The sequence below is a fragment of the Garra rufa genome, chromosome 4 (genome assembly GCF_049309525.1).
Source record: "Garra rufa chromosome 4, GarRuf1.0, whole genome shotgun sequence".
In the NCBI taxonomy this organism is placed as follows: domain Eukaryota; kingdom Metazoa; phylum Chordata; class Actinopteri; order Cypriniformes; family Cyprinidae; genus Garra; species Garra rufa.
The window spans coordinates 11,725,709-11,742,940 of NC_133364.1; the positions used below are offsets into that span (position 1 = coordinate 11,725,709).

Here is a 17,232-nt window from a genome sequence, read left to right on the forward strand (position 1 = left end):
TTTTTACCTTTTTATTATTATTTTTTATTTATATACACTGCAAAAAAAATGCTTTTCTTACTTAGATTTGTTGTCTTGTTTATAGCCAAAATATCTTAAAATTCTTAAATCAAGAAGGATTTTCTAGCCGAGTAAAAATTATTTTATTGCTTTCAGAAAAAAACAAGTCAAAATTAAGTGAGCTTTTGCTTAGAACAAGCAAAATAATCTGCCAATCGGGTAAGCAAAAACGTTTTATTTCAAACAGAAAACAAGATTATTATTTTTACCCCATTGGCAGATTATTTTTACTTGTTTCAAGCAAAAACGCACTTAATTTTTTTTTTTTTTTTTTTTTTTGAAAACAAGACAATAATTTTTACTCGTCTAGAAAATTCTTCTTGATTTAAGAATTTTTAGATATTTTGGCTGGAAGACAAAAAATCTAAGTAAGAAAAGCATTTTTTTGCAGTGTACTATATCTATGAGTTTATGGTGTACATGTGTTTTGATCAGTAAATGTGTATCTAGTTTGAAAGTTTATCTATCTATGTTTTTATCTTATAGGTGTCAGCTTTGTTTTCAGTTAATGACCTTCTCATTGCACTATAACTCTTCTCTTCATCCTGTAGTGGTGAAGGTAAGAATACACATTTTGAATTTTATTTGGTGAGGACAGAGGTCTAAATATTACTTTAACTGTAGATTGTCTGCTGTGCAAGTTTCAAATATGACCAGTAGATGGCAGCATATCAGTACACATTCGCTTTTATTATTTGTCTGCTCTCTTTCTGTCTCAGCTTCAGACTGATCTACACTTTGACGGAATGAAGGACCCTCACTTTGATGGACAGATAGCCAAAGAGTATATGCTGGAGGATGTGTTAAAACTGCTTTTCCCAGCATGCAACAGCGAGGCTGTGGAGTCAAGTTTGCCATTTAGAACACAGGAAGAGAACCAAAAGGTAAAACGCACTTCAGTTTTTCCCGATATTACTATATCCAAGTAAATTAGATAACACAATTTTTGATTCATTCGTTCATTCATTTATTTATTTTTTTATTTTTTTTAATGGATATAAGAAAGGATGTAAGCCTGTGAAAAAATGTTTTAGTTACTGAAGCTTCTGTAGAAATAAATGGTTGAAATTTTTTCCATGACGGAGAAAAAATAACACGTTTTATTCAGATAAAGTTTGTTTTCGGCAAGTTTGATCTTAACATGTTTGCCCCATGAGACATCTTAAAATAAAACAGCCTTTTTTAGGACACTGATATGATTGCAGAAATTTGTTTATGTTATTTTAAACATTATTATTTAAACAGAAAGCAGAACAAATTGCATAAATGCATGCATGTTTCTCTCACTCTCACAAATGTTTTGTCTGTTATGAAACCTGAAAAATCTAAAGCCCTTTTGAGTGATTATTCTGTTTTTGGCCATTATTATTTTTATTATTATTAATGCTAATATCACATTTTGATTTACAATCAAATAATTTGCAAATAAATGTTTGCATTTTCCTCCGAAAGTAAATGTCAGAATAGCATAATTTCCGATATTTGTGCATTTTAAAATAGTAAATTTTTCTAAAAAAAAAAAAACAACAACTTTTTTTGGTATGTTTTCTTCATTTACATTTTAATTTAGCATCTTTAGCATTTTTTTTATTTAGCCAGTGAAAATATAGACAATTAATTTCAGTCCAAAACATGGTTTTATAGACGGTTTGCAAAGACATTTGTTCTGCCTGTGGTGCATGAATGAGGCACATTTAATAAAAAGTAAATTAAAAAAGTCATTTCTCATGCTTTACAAACAGTCAATTTGTATTAATTTTGTTCCATTTCCTTTTCATTTATGTTGCTTTGTAAAGGACAGTAATGTTTTCAAGCATATCAATATTGCTGTGGTCTAAGTATTGTCTTGTCATGCAGTACGGTGACTGTGAAGGGCCAAACGGTCTTTGCCTGCTGCCAGATGAGATGCATTTATTGCAGCAGTTTAATCAGCACCTCAAAAAACCCGGATCCTTTCAGCTGGTAAAGACACATTTTTTGCACTTTTAAAGATACTCATAGCATATTGATGACTTTACAGCTTATAAATATATACTAACAGGCACAAATTTATCACATGATAAACCTGTATGTCCTTGTTGTGCATTTTTGTCTGTTAAATAAATTGTGTGTGTGTGTGTTTGTTGGCAGCTTTACCCCATATCTCCTCTTCCTGATGATCTCGGCCATGATCTAATCCAGACAGAGTCCCTCAGCGCACAGGATTATGGATGGAGACCAGCTCTAATGGCCTTGCTCCAAGAGCTCAGCCTTTACTACACCAGAAATCATCAGACTGAAAGGTTACATGCACGCAAACTCATACTTACACAACACTTCCCCAGGTCATATTATCAAATCGTATTCTTTCTCCAGTGATGAAATGAGTTATTCTGCAGGCGTGCAAAAATCCTGCAGTGTTCTGGAGATAATATCGTACAAAACATTATTTTATATTCAGTCATTCTCAGTGGTGTCTTGCTGATTTAAGCCTGTGGTGCTTTGGGTCTCCTGCAGTCCAGACAAAACATTGATTTTTACAGTCTTTCACCCACAATAACTCTCAAACTTCCTGATGTCTTATTATTATTTATTTCATTTTTTTTTATTACTTTGTCTCTGTGAAAAAAACCTGAGAAAAACAAAAGCCCTATTGACTGATTATTATTATTATTATTTTACAGTCAAATAAATTGCTGTCAAATAAACATTTGCATTTTCCTGCAGAAGTATGTTCGGATATGCTCACATTTAAAAATGGTTACTTTTACATTTACTAAAGGACACTTAAATGAAAATACAAGTGTCCTTTAATACAGTGTTGAGATTTATAAATTAACTATAACTTGATTTATTAGAAAATTGCTTTACAGTTGTCCAAATGAAGTTCTTAGAAACATATGTTACAGATCAAAAATTAAGTTTTGATATATTTACTGTAGGAAATTTACAAAATATCTTCATGGAACATGATCTTCACTTAATATCCTAATGATTTTTGGCATAAAGGAAAATAGACCATTTTGACCCATACAATGTATTTATTTTATTTTATTTTATTTTATTTATCACCATAGCTCTTTTAAATAATGAATGCTGTGTTTTTTGTACAATGAAAAAGCATCATAAATCACTTTGGCCCATAATTATTGTTATTTTTTTAATGCATTATTTTATTTAACATTTTATGTATTTTTTTTTAAATAATGAATGCTGTTCTTTTCTGTACTATGAAAAAGCATCATAAAAAATCACCATAGCCCACAATTATTTTATTTTATTTTATTTTATTTTATTTTATTTTATTTTATTTTATTTTATTTTATTTTATTTTATTTTATTTTATTTTATTTTAATAATGAACCCTGTTCTTTTCTGTACTATGAAAAAGCATCATAAAAATCACCATAGCCCACAATTATTTTATTTTATTTTATTTTATTTTATTTATTTATTTTTTATTTTTTTTAATTTTTTTAATTTTTTTATTTTTTTTATTTTATTAATGAACCCTGTTCTTTTCTGTACAATGAAAAAGCATCATAAAATCACCATAGCCCATAATTATTATTTTATTTAGTTTTATTTTGTATTTATTTTATTTTACGTATTTTTTTATCTTTTTTTTTATCTTTATAATGAAAGTCAGTGAGGTTCAAATCGTGTTATTTTAGTATTATTTATATCACATTTATTAATATTTGGAATTAGCTTTTATTTAATTTTTTTCTTTTCAGTTTTAATTTTAATTGTTAGTTTGTTTGCTTTTGGTGTTTTCAGTTTCTATTTAGCTTTATTTCTGTTTCACATATATTTTTAGTTTAAGTACTTAAAAAGTTAATTTTGTTTCATTTTAGTGAAAGCCAGTGAAAACATAGAGTAGGCGTGTACAAATCTGTACAAAAAACTTCTTGTCGAGCCATGCAAGTTCTTGGTATCTGTGATGATTGGGTTTGTGTGTTTGTTGGACAGTGGAAAGTAAATTGTCTGCATCTGTCTGGCTTGATGGGAATCCAAACTGGGACTTTCTTAATTTCAAGATGATATAACGGTCTTTTGAGCATTAACGAAAGATCATTAAGGAAAGATTGATTGCCTCTCAAACAAATTAAGACACTTTTTCAAGCCAGCACATTGTTTTTAGATGTTAAAAAGGAGAGGGAAAAGCCATAAACCAACTAAAAGCATTTAACCAACTATTATAAAGCACTTGTTGAGTTTTCTCCTAAAAATTGCTTTGTTTTCTGTAATTCCAACAGCTTTGATGACCCAAAGAGCCTAGAGGCATCAGACACACTGTCAGGAAAAGGCAAGTAGCATGTGGTAACATATTAGCCTGTTTATATGAATTACACACGTACACATTTGACTTGTCACCTGTTTTTACTTAATGCGAAAATAGACTGTTAAATGTGCCTCCTGTTTTCAAGGGAGGTGTGTTGATCCTCACCTGAGGCAGTTGTACACAGACCCTCCGTTGGTGCTGATGCCAGATTTTAACGCTTGGGAGAAGGAATATCGAGCTGAGGTTCCGTTTGATGTGATCACCATTCGAATCCGGCCAGAACCAGTCAGCCCTCACTGCCACATTCACCTAGACGAACATCGTGGACCCAGGTAAACCAAGCACAAATTGCAAAACCACATATGCAACTTGCAGTTGTAGAATTAATATTGTGGCTTTTAAATTTAGCCTTGAAGATTACATTTTGTAGATAAAAAAAACATGAAAACTTCACCGTTTGGGACATGCAGTCAGTGTTGTAAAACACAGCAGCCTGAGCTGGGATACAATGAACAAAGGGTCTGCGGTACGGTAGTGCCGTCGCTTCCTTTTTCTTGGTAATCAGATCTGGCTTCTTATGTGTCAGCTCAAACTGACTTCATGGTTTGATTGATTTATCAGATTAATTTCTGAATTTGCTTTCCCATGCCTGGCGGGTCACACACGTACATTTAAAATCCCTGATTACTGTCTATTAGACTCTGTTACAGCCTGTAATCCTGGAAAAGAAGCTTTTGCATACTTTAAGATGACCTTGACCCAAGATTACAACTGAAGGCTGGGCATTAATAAAGAAATAAAAAATCTTTTTTTAGTGCTTGGGCATTAATAAAACAGGGAAAATGAGTATCCAACAAATAACATGGCCATTCAAAATAAATTATTATTAGTAAGATTTTAAAATTAAATTATTAGTGAGAAAATAAGACCTAGAGTAAAATTAGGTCAAATTAATAATTTATGTTAATGCTAATTTTAATGATAGATAGATAGATAGATAGATAGATAGATAGATAGATAGATAGATAGATAGATAGATAGATAGATAGATAGATAGATAGATAAATTATTGTATTAAAACATAATATTTTATTTTAATTATTTTATAAAATTACAGTTTTGTACTATAAAAGATCTATGAAATATTATAAAGTATTAGATAAATGTGTCATGTTTTGTCAGGCAACTTCTAAAATGTTTGATGTCTAAAATAAATGGTTTTATTCGAGACAAAATATTTTAAATGTAATAAATGTTTCATACAATTATTTATATATGAAGAGAGAGCAAGAGAGAATACTATTTTCAACAATTTTTTTTTAGAAAAAAATGAATAATATACGTGTTAATAATTTTTAATAGATATATAGATAACAAATAATATTCAATTATAAAATAATTATTATATGCATACAGTTTTTTTTTATGAGACGTGTCTTGTGATTTGTCAGGCAACTTATAAAATGTTTCATGTCTAAAATGAATGGTTTTATTTGAGCCAGAATGTTTTCATTATAATTTATGTAACTTGATAATGTATGTAGACAGATAGATATTGTTTAAAATACTGAAATTGTAATTCAAATTTCCTGCATTCAGAGTTTTTTTAATGGAATCGCAGGCAACTTGTAAAATGTATAAAATAAATGATTTTATTCAAAACTAAATAAATGTTTGTTACTTCATAAATTATAATTTTGTACTATACAAATCTATGAAATGTTATAAAATGTTTCATTATTTTATACGACTGAATCAACCTGATTTCATAAGATTATACCACTGAATGTAATGGTTTAGATCACATAAATAACACCTTATATATATTGATAACAACTGCAAATTTTCACTTTTTATAAAAGAATGTTTCAGAGCAAGACTAAAGCCTGGTTAATAGTTCTCCACATAGAAAGCAAAGGGTTGACTGATCCGTCTGCAACCAGTCTGGCCTGTCTCCTTTCTCAAGGTTTTGTGAAAGCACAGCCTTATTTGTCCACGAGTGAGGGGTCACCTGTTGACTGGGACCCAGTTTTAATCCACAGTAATCCTCCTCCCCTGTCATGACATCAGTAACCCCAAAAGTGAAGGGTGAGAGTGTGTGTGTGCGCATATGTGATCAAATACGCCGAGTTTCTCTGAACTTTTTTGTGTTTTCTTCAGGATGGCAAACTACCCGGTTGGCCTGGGCAACAGCAGAATCAACATTCTGGTGATGGACGAATCAGAGGCAGAGCCTGTCGTCATGACGATATACAATCTGCACATATACCGCGAAAGCAGGCCCAGTCTGCCAATGTTTGATGAGTATGTGATGTGCAGCTTTGTGCAGGTACAAACACACACACACACTTTCACCAGCTCTTCCCATAAACACTAACACACACATCTGTCTAAAAGGAATTTGTCGGCTTGCTTATGAAGTTTTGTTACATTCCTAAGGTATTTTAAGCACTGGACATTCTTACAGTCCACAAGAGGAGGTGTGGATCTCATATTTTTCATTTTATTTTATTTTTAATGCAGTGAAGTCTTTATAACTGGTTGCGATTTGCGAACCAAGAAACTGTCAATTTGAAGATTTCGACTTCCATCTTGGATTCACTCCATTCAAAACAGAGTCATTCCGGCACTTTCTTTCTCGTGGATGTTCAGGTTTCAGTGCAAGCTGATAGTGCTGATCGTAGACTCGCATTTATAGTGGATCACAGCAGGTTTCTGCCACGCAGTGTTGACTCATGTTGTGTGTGTGCATATATTTATGTCTGAAATTGAGAAATGATTTAATAGCTTCTATTTATATTCACCCATATTTACCTACGTATGTTTTTACCAGAGGCAAAAATGCATCTGTCAATTTTGAGTTTTTGGTCTTTTTGGCTTTCATAAAGTTTTTTTTTTTTAGACTAGTGGAGAGAAATCATCCAGAATACGCCTAGAAGTGTTTCCTTCATACCAGGTTTTCCATTTGAGTCTGTAGATTTCAATTACAACTATCTTTTTATTTTTTTCTCAAAATGATATATTTTTTTTCCTGCTCCAAGCCACATATCTCCACTTTTGTAGTACTCACTGTACATATACCAAACTTCACAGTTTTATCGCTATATTCTGAGGGTTTTTACAAAGGGGTTTGTTCATATATGTGACCCTGGACTACAAAACCAGCCATAAGGGTCAATTTTTTTTAAATTGAGATTTATACATGATCTGAAAGCTAAATAAATAACTTTCCATTCAGTGTTGTTTTCGTCAACGATGACGATGACGAAATCATTTCGTTGACGCCACTTTTTTTCATGACGATAACGAGACGATGACGAGATAAAAATGGCTCGTTGATGACTAAAACATGACGAAACGTGTGTGAGTTTTCGTTGACGAGACGAGAATAGACGAAAATGTTAGTGGGTGGTCCGTCAGACGTTTAAAATGCATGACATTTCCGCTTATTGTGCATGCCAATTAAAACTTAAAAAGTATCTGACGCTATGGCAAGCCGTTTTAGCATTAAATACTCTTTGCTATACTAGTATGGCAAGCCGCTTTAGCATTCCATCCTTTTTTGTCTTTTATGTTCTAAAACATTCCTTCATTATTGTAATTATTGGTGAAAATAGTCGATCCGGAAGCTCACATTGTGTTGAACTATAGATCTGCTATTTTCAGAACTTATAAGTGACACTACCCAACAGCAAAATACTTACTGACCTACATTAATTTGTTAAAAGACTACTTTTTTCCCTTTTTTTGACTAAAACTAGACTAAAACCTTTTTGACTTTTCGTCGACTAAAACTAGACTAAAACCTTTTTGACTTTTCGTCGACTAAAATTGGACTAAAACTATCACATATAGAAGTGAATAAAATTTGACTAAAACTAAGAAGCAGTTTAGTCCAAAAGACAAAAGACCAAGACTAAATCTAAGATGGTTGTCAAAAACAACACTGTTTCCATTGATGCATTGAGGATATATTTGGCTGAGATACAACTATTTGAAAATGTTGAATCTGAGGGTGCAAAAAAATCTAAATACTGAGAAAATCACCTTTAAAGTTGTCCAAATAAAGCAATTAAAAAAAAAAAAACTACCCAGAACCTGGGTAAAACATATAAAAAATAACCCAATAAAATGACCCAACAAGCTGAACTCAGCATTTGAGTTAAAATAACCCAGCATTTTTTTCAGAGTGCAGAAAATATAAAAAATGGCTAAATCCAGCATTTTTTAGAGTATACCTTTTAGATACTATAATGTACACTATGTCTCTGTAAGGTATCAATATGGACTCTTTAGGTACAAAGGAGTACCTTTTAAAAAACAGCATTCGAATGGCTATCACACATAATTATTGTTATAATTATTTATAGTTACCATTATTGGTGCGGATGGGACTGAATTAGGCATGATTTAAATTCTTCCAAAGTTTTTTCAAATGTTTTTATTGTTTCCTAATGGTTACATTGTATTTCATGCTTAACTAGATCAAAGTGATGCAACAGAATGGCGAAAGGACATGAGCGAGTGACAGTGTTCGTGACTTCTAGCTCACGCCAGTTCATAATGAGTGTTTTATGGCTGTGTATCTCCAGTCATGATGTGTTGATGACAGCATCATCCCTAGGGAGTCGTGTTTGGTTGGAGCTTCAGAGAGCATCAACCACTTGCTGTCTCAAGCATCGTAAATAAGCTAGGTGTGAGAGTTACTGGAGTGTTTTCTATAAAGTTTCAGAACTTCAAAACCTTCCTAGTGTTGCGCTGTGAGTATTCTTAATAAATTAATCCCATTCGCTAGCTGTTTTTTTCTAAAACGAACATAGGAAATAAAACAGATTGCTCCAGATGTTCTCAATTGTTCAGTTCTTTTCTGTTGAGACACAAGACAGATATTAATGTCAGGTGTAAACAGCTAGAGATTTTGATTGTATGTGTGGAATAGTTAAGTTATCAGTCAAACCAACTAATGTCCCTCTTTGGTCCTTAATGTGTGTGAGGACTGAGATTGAGAACCGATCCGTTCTTACATGCAACATTCCTTCATTTATCCCTTTATCCCTAGAGTACAGTATGGGCTTGAAATCGAGCATTTTATCACGTTTCCCTTCAAAGACCAATCACAAGTTTGTCTGAGGCCTTATTTACAATGAGGCAAACCCATTCATAACTCTTCTCTCCGTGCAAACCGAAAACCAAAAGCAGCATTAGTATTTTCTGAATAGGAGTCACATGGGTATAGTCAGAAAGCAAACTTTTGTTGACGAGTGACCAAAAGATGTGTCCAATCTGTATGTGTCAAAGCATAATTCACTGTGTATTTCATTAATACACACAGGACTTCCCATCCAGCAAATAAATGCAAGCGCAAAGCTTGATGAATTGTCCACTGTTTTGAAAGCATACAGCTGGAAAGCTTATGTTCGCATTTTTTTACTCATTTACTTATTTAAGCATGACTTGAAGCATAACCTATCATCCTTGTACTCTTTATGGAATTCATATAGATGGGCCATTCTACAGAAGAGTTCCAAAGTCAACATCAGTGTCTTTTTGTACAAATTTAGTATGTATGCAAATTGTATATTATCCAAGGTACACATTTCTAGTAAGTGTGCTGTTAATTCTCATATTGTATTTTCAGAAAGTTTTGGAATATTTGTCCTTTCCCCAAATTTCTCCCACAAAAAAATAATAATTTAATTAGAAGGGTTATATTGACCTATTAAGATTTTGCTTACATCTAAATTGTAAATATTGCTATTTTATTAACATTACTCAGAGGTAAATCAAGACCAATCATAATTTTAACAATATTTCAAGTGTGATTTATGAGATTTGTTGCATTTTGAATCCATTTTTTCTTTGCAAAAAGGCAAAATGTTGATCATACTGATTTCAAAGTTACGGATTTATTAGATTTTGAACCAAAAACTATGATAACATCTTAGCTGATAATTCAGAATACTTTTTTTTGACAAAACTTCCCTACTACAGTACACTGCAAAAAATGCTTTTCTTACTTGGATTTTTTGTCTTGTTTCCAGCCAAAATATCTAAAACTTCTTAAATGAAGAAGGATTTTATAGACAAGTAAAAATAGATTTCTTGTTTTCAGAAAAAACAAGTCAAAATTAGGTGTAATAATCAATACAAAAAAAGCAAAAAGCAAAAAAATCTTATTTTAAACAGAAAACAATTTTATTTTATTGTAAAAACACTACTAAAACACACAAAAAATTATATAACTGTACTAAAATGTGGTTTATTCCCCCAAATAAAAGATTATGTGTTTCCTTTAGTCACTACCTTAACAGTGATGACATGTTTCGATCGTGACTGTTTCAATAGTAACAATTTTACAGGACAATTCTATGCTTTTTAAAAAGCATTTAAGCTTGTTTTTTTGGTTGTGGGACAGCAGTTTGCACCAATTCTGTAAAATGGCCCATATACACACGTCAAAGACTAACACAGAAGAGAAGAAATCGTTGAATAAAGTCTTTACTTTTGTTTTCTTCGTGCACAAAAATTATATTTAATCAATGTCCTTACTACTTTTCTGGGCCTTGAATTTAGTTAGTTGCGTTGCTGTCTATGCAGGGTCAGAAAGTGTTTGGATTTCATCAAAATATCTTAATTTGTGTTCCGAAGATAAATGAAGGTCTTATTGGTTTGGAACAACATGAGGGCGAGTAATTAAAGACAGAATTGTAATTTTTTGGGTGAACTATCACTTTAAGGCACAGATCACACACAAAAAAGTCAATTATACACTTTGTACACTCTTAAAAATAAAGGTGCTTCACGTTGCCATAGAGGAAACTTTTTGTCTAAATGGTTCCATTAAGAACCTTTAACATCTCAAGAACTTTTCTGTTTCACTAAAGGTTCTTTTTGGAGAAAGAAGGATCTTCCGATTATAAAAAGGTAAGAAAGAGATGGTTCTTTAAAGAACCTTTGACTGAATGGCTCTTTGTGGAACCAAAAATAGTTCTTCTATGGCATCGCTGTGAAGAACCCTTTAAAGCACCTTAATTTTTAAGACTTGTTTTCTTCTTTTAGACACCAAAGAAGATTTTGAATCATTCTTTCTGACTTCCAGAGAACGCAGCTCCTCTGTCTCTTCTCAGCTCTCTGTTGACATATGGCTTGTGATGGAATGGCTTCGAAGTAGGAAGCATTTTTTTTTCTTTGCAGAAGCCACAGTGTGGTTTTAGAGATCTGGAGCTATTCCTCTGCACATGATGGGTGTTTTTCAAGCCTCGAGGTGACATTCAGACATAACGGAGGAGATCGACTTGTTGCCGTCTGTTGGGTTGATTTATATGCAGATATTTTAAATAAGGAACTTTTTCCCGAAACTCAATCTGAAGGAAACACTTTCATTTTCCATTTTTGTATTTCTAACTCAAAACACACAGGGTGGTCTTGAGGGAAAACAATGCAAGAGACTTTAATACTTTCCAACTGTTTATGCACATCTTTTTACACCATAGTCCTTGACTTCTAAGCCGCAGTTCACACAAGCGTTTAAATCGCTGGACGGACAGCAATGAAACCGAACGCATGGGTCTCATTTTAACTTGACATCCGTGTTCTGACACTCAGAATGCTCTCTGTTTGCCTTAAGCGGGTTACTGTGGAAAACATTAGCGCAGAAGGGACAGGGGAGGCAAGGTGGCAGCGCAGAGGAATTCTTTTGAAGCTACAGCATGTCGACATCCACATCTACCATCTGCCCTCCTTCTCAACACACTCTCTGTTTGCCATTAGAACTGACAGCAGCCATCAAAAGCTCTGTGGAGACAAACAATCACCACTTTTTTAAACTGATGGCAAAGCAATTAGATTGGCATATGCGATTGGACCACAAGAAAAAAATATTTTGCATCCATTTTTGAAAGCTTCTAAAGATCTATTCCTTATTCTGGTGTGGTGCACTGTTACTTCATTCTCTCCATTGTGAAGCATTTAGCGTGAGTTTGTCTGTCTCTTGTTATTTCTATGGCTGTTGAGGGCCTTCATCTGGCATTGTCATTAGTCAGCTGACCCCTGGTTCCTAAAGCCCTCTCCAGCTGAGAATTGCACCGCAGTGTGTTTGGCACATTGGTGTGTGTATGGAGTCTTCAGGATTTATGGAGTCCGTAATTAGAAGAAGGGATGTATTCTGTGTCACCCTGGCACTGGAAATATACAGATGAGGTCTTTCTACAATAGTGTGCCCTTTTCAGCACTGTATGGCTTATAAAACCAATGAAGTGTTAAAGGATGCAATGGTCTGTTGGGATTCTGTTGGGATTGTTTCTGTAGGGAAATTGGCATGGGTTGGACAATCTGATGAATGTTTTTATTTTTAATCTAATTTGTCTGACCTCAACTTATAAGGATGAAGAGAAAACCAGTAGAAAGTTGTTTAAAATTTTAGTTTTCACTAAGGCTGCAGAGTTACTATGTTTAATTATGATATTTTACTTTTTTAACAAATAAAAATGTGTATAATATAGTAATTGGACTTTATAACTTGCAATTGGGAGTTTATATCTCACAATTATGAGAAAAAAAAGTCAATTTTGCAAGGCATAAACTCCCAATTGCGAGAAAAAATGTCAGAAATGCGAGTTTATATCCTGCAATTCTGACTTTATCAAGCAATTTTGACTTTATGACTCGCAATTTAGCAAGTGTATGTCTTGCAATTGCAAGAAAAATGTCATAGTTTTGAGATGTAAGCTTGAAATTTTTAGGAAAATATAGAATTGCGATTTATAAACTTTATAACTCGCACATGTGAGTTTTTATCTCACAATTAAATAGACAGAAATGCGAGTAGATAATTTATGTCTCACAATTCTGACATATAACAATACTGTCTTTATATTAAACAATTTTGAAAAACTGTAAACTCGCAATTCTGAGAAATAAAGTCGCAATTTTTTAGAAATAAAGACAGAGTTGCGAGATGTATAATCGCAATTCTGACTTTATAACAATTCTGACTTCATATCACACAATTTTGAGAAAAAATGTCAGAATTTCGAGTTTATATCTCGCAATTGCGAGAAAAAAAGTCAGAATTGTGAGATATAAGCTTGAAATCAAAATTACGATATATAAACTCACAATTCTGACTTTATAACACAAAATTGCAAGTTATTAAGTAAGTATTTTTTATTACGTTTTTTCCCTTGGAATTGGACTTTATAACTTCAATTTTATGAGTTTATATCTCACAATTAAGAGAAAAAAAGTAATAATTGCGAAGAAATGAACTCGCAATTGCTAGAAAATATTCAGAAATGTGAGTTTATATCCTTCAATTCTAACTTTAAATCAAGCAATTCTGACTTGTATAACTCGCAATTGTACGTTTATATCTCGCAATTCTGACTTTATAACAATTCTGACTTTATATCATACAATTTTGAGAAAAAAATGTCAGAATTTCGAGTTTATATCTCGCAATTGCCAGAAAAAAAAAGTTGTAAGCTTGAAATTGCGAGAAAATAACAGAGATGTGAGATATAAAGTTGCTATTCTGAGACATAAAGTCAGAATTACTCACAATTCTGACTTTATAACACAAAATTGCAAGTTATTAAGTAAGTATTAGGTTTTTTCCCATCGGAATTGGACTTTATAACTCCAATTTTATGAGTTTATATATCTCACAAAAAAATCAGAAATGAGAGTTTATATCCTGCAATTCTAACTTTATATCAAGCAATTCTGACTTTTATAACTCGCTGACTTAATATCGCACAATTTTGAGAAAAAATGTCAGAATTGCAAGATGCACGCTCAAAACTGTGAGCAAAAAACGTATAAGATATAAATGTGCAATTCTGAGAAATAAAGGCAGAATTAAAATATATAAACTCGCAATTCTGGCTTTTTTTTTCTCAGAATTGCTAGTTTATATCCCAAGTCTGACTTCATAATTGTGAGCTATTAAGTGAGAATTGTGAATTATAAAAATATTGTGAGTTTAAATCTCACAATTATGAGAAAAAAAGTTTTTTAAAAAAAGTCAGAATTACAAGATATAAACTCGCAATTGCAAGAAAAAATTTGAAACCTGCAAAATAAAATTGCAAGGGGAAAAAAGTCATAATTGTGAGATAAGTCACAATACCTTTTTTATCTATTTATTCAGTGGCAGAAACTGGCTTTTGTAGTACAAGCTTAAGAGAAAAAAAAATACTGCAAACTGAGTTTTCAACATGTGAACGTGTTGCTTCAGTCCATTTAACTGACTCCCTAAAAACCACCTGGACTCTTTTCCTCTACCAAGTGCTCTATCATCTGTTCTCTGTTCATGTTGTGCTCTCATCTCTTTCCCCTCCACCTCAATGGGTCAGCGAGAGTACCATGATGGTCAGAGCTGGATGTCTGTAAACTGGGCGGGGGGTTGAGGACCACCAGCACCCCCTACCAAACACAAGCTCCATTCACCCTGCTGAGCTTTGAAGTCCTCTCGAGTGTCTCTGGCCACTGTATTGTCAGGCTAATGCAGAAAGTTGCCTGATTGTTGGGGCAATTTGATTTTTAATTAGTTGAAGACGACACAGGCAGGATGGCAGGTATGCATGCAAACAGTTATTACTCCCACCCACGATGGGTTTTATGGATGTATTGAGTCAGATACACGTGTGAGGAGTGTTCCTCCTCTGTCTTCCTACTATGTGAATTCCTGCTTTCATCTTGTAGTGAAAACAAACACACCGAAGCCAATTATGAAGATGGCACTATTCTAATGAACCCAGTGAACATGAAAATAGACCTAGAGTCTGTTTGTATTTTTTTTTATTTTGTTAAGATACTTGCAGTATTTTTGTGTTTTGTTTGTTTGTTTTCGTTTGACTTTGCTTTGTTTGCCAAGCCTCCAATCAGAAGCTTCCAATAATACTGAATAAGTTGTAGCTTAAGTGTACTTGTTTTAAAGGTCCCATATCGTACACATTTCTGGAGGTTTATTTTATTTGTTGATGTCCTTAAGAATATATATTTGCGGTATAAGTGCCAAAATCCATCTCAATATATTTTTACAGCTCCTTTTTTAGGAGCTCTGTCAAAAACAGGTCGATTTTGGCCCATCTAATTAATATTCATGAGCCTCTCTTCTGATTGGCCTGTTGTTTTCTGAGTGACGCACAACCAGGCCAATCACAGGTAACTACGGTCATGTATGCTGTAAGCGTAAGCGAGCTCAGAGAGAGCTGATACTCAACAGGATATTTTAGAATGATCATTAATGTTTTTTCTTTTACAAACACCGAATGCAGTAGGCTACATAACTGTTGCTTTAGTAAAGCCCCTTTCACAATGCGCGCTGATTCTGGAAAATTACGGGAACTGTGTGAACCAAAGCCAGAACCTAAAGGCAGTGTTGTAGTAATGATGCACGTTATCAAGCGACTCTTCACAACGAAAAATAACGTTACGTGCAAAGTGGAATGAAGCAGCGATCATCAGGCAGAGCCAGCTCCTCACTATCAGCGCTGAAGCACAGTTTGTTCAGGTTAGTTTCAGTTTAGTGAAACGTACGCGTCGCATTACATCTCACATCCAAACGTCACATGTCTTTATGGTTTGTGTGTAAAGCACGCACAGATTCCGGAAAACAACTGTGAATGAACCAAATTAAACAATTCCGGAACAAATCATCATGGGACACATTATCCGTGTATTTACCGGAATCGCTGTGTGAAAGAGGCTGAAGTTGACGTGCCGCTGGTCTCTTATATTCACGTTGTTCTGAAGCCTGTGTAATGATCGTAGCTTGACATCTATCGACTGAACAGGGTTTTCTCCACTTGTTTTCCTGTTGTTGTTGCTCAATGGAATGGATGCATTGTTGTCTGGGGGTTTGACAAAAGGAGGGTGGGACGTTGGTTTGTGACTGAAGGCGGTGACTTGAGTCGATCGGACGTCACATCGTTACGGAAGTCACAGTGGCTCATGAAAATGAACAGCTACTTTAAGCAGGCTGTGTGCAGTTTACTGTGGATTGACTGTTTTGAAACTCATATGGTAGTTAGATAGCCCCTAGACCTTAGTTATCATGAAAAAAGCCAGGAAATTTTGATTTTGACGATATGGGACCTTTAATGCAAATGCTTATTTTAAAAGTTTAAAACCCAGGTTTATATTATTTATAATAATAGTATATATTTTGTTTTCATTTTATTTATTTTAGATTTATTTCACATTTATTTTGTGTTTAATTTTAAGGACTTTTTCATGTAATATAATGTGCAACAATGTTACTTTTTTGTTTTAGTTTTTTGTTTTGGTTACTTTTTTAATATATATATATATTTGTTTGCATTTTACATTTAATCATTCTCACACTTTGCTTCAGTTGTTATAAAGGTGTATTCATATAAAAATGTTTTTTTTTATATTATATATTTTTTATTTTATTTTATTTTTCAAATACTTGCAGAATCCTGCAGAAACACCAAACTAAGTATGGGCTATTATATTTTTTAAATTATATTATATTATATTATATTATATTATATTATATTATATTATATTATATTATATTATATTATATTATATTATATTATATTATATTATTTTATATTAACATTTTGTATCTTTTTTGTTGATATTTGTTTATTTTATTTTATAATTAAATGCTTGCAGAAAAACCCAGGTTTTAGTTTGGTGTCAGTATTTCATTTCATCACTTTTTTTGTGTGGCTTTTTTAGACTTTTTTTTATACACACACAAGTTTGGGGTCATTTCGTTTTATATTTTGGCTTTTTTCTTTTCTTTTTTACACACAAAGAAGTTTGGGGTCTGCATTTCATTTCATTTCATTTCATTTTTTTTTTTTTTTTTACCTTTTTTTTACAAGTTTGGGGTCAGCATTTTCTAAAAAAAATTTGGCGTTTTTTTTTTA

General features: G+C 32.8%; 1 protein-coding gene across 1 annotated transcript in view; it reads left to right on the forward strand.

Moving 5' to 3' along the window:
- The window catches only part of cped1 (cadherin-like and PC-esterase domain containing 1), a 76,806-nt gene that overhangs the window by 31,744 nt on the left and 27,830 nt on the right, over positions 1 to 17,232 (forward strand). Inside the window, exons 8-14 of the mRNA XM_073838074.1 lie at positions 547 to 619; positions 780 to 944; positions 1,918 to 2,022; positions 2,191 to 2,342; positions 4,299 to 4,352; positions 4,474 to 4,656; positions 6,485 to 6,653. Of these exons, the coding sequence (XP_073694175.1) occupies positions 547 to 619; positions 780 to 944; positions 1,918 to 2,022; positions 2,191 to 2,342; positions 4,299 to 4,352; positions 4,474 to 4,656; positions 6,485 to 6,653 (901 nt within the window). The remainder of the gene's footprint in view (positions 1 to 546; positions 620 to 779; positions 945 to 1,917; positions 2,023 to 2,190; positions 2,343 to 4,298; positions 4,353 to 4,473; positions 4,657 to 6,484; positions 6,654 to 17,232) is intronic.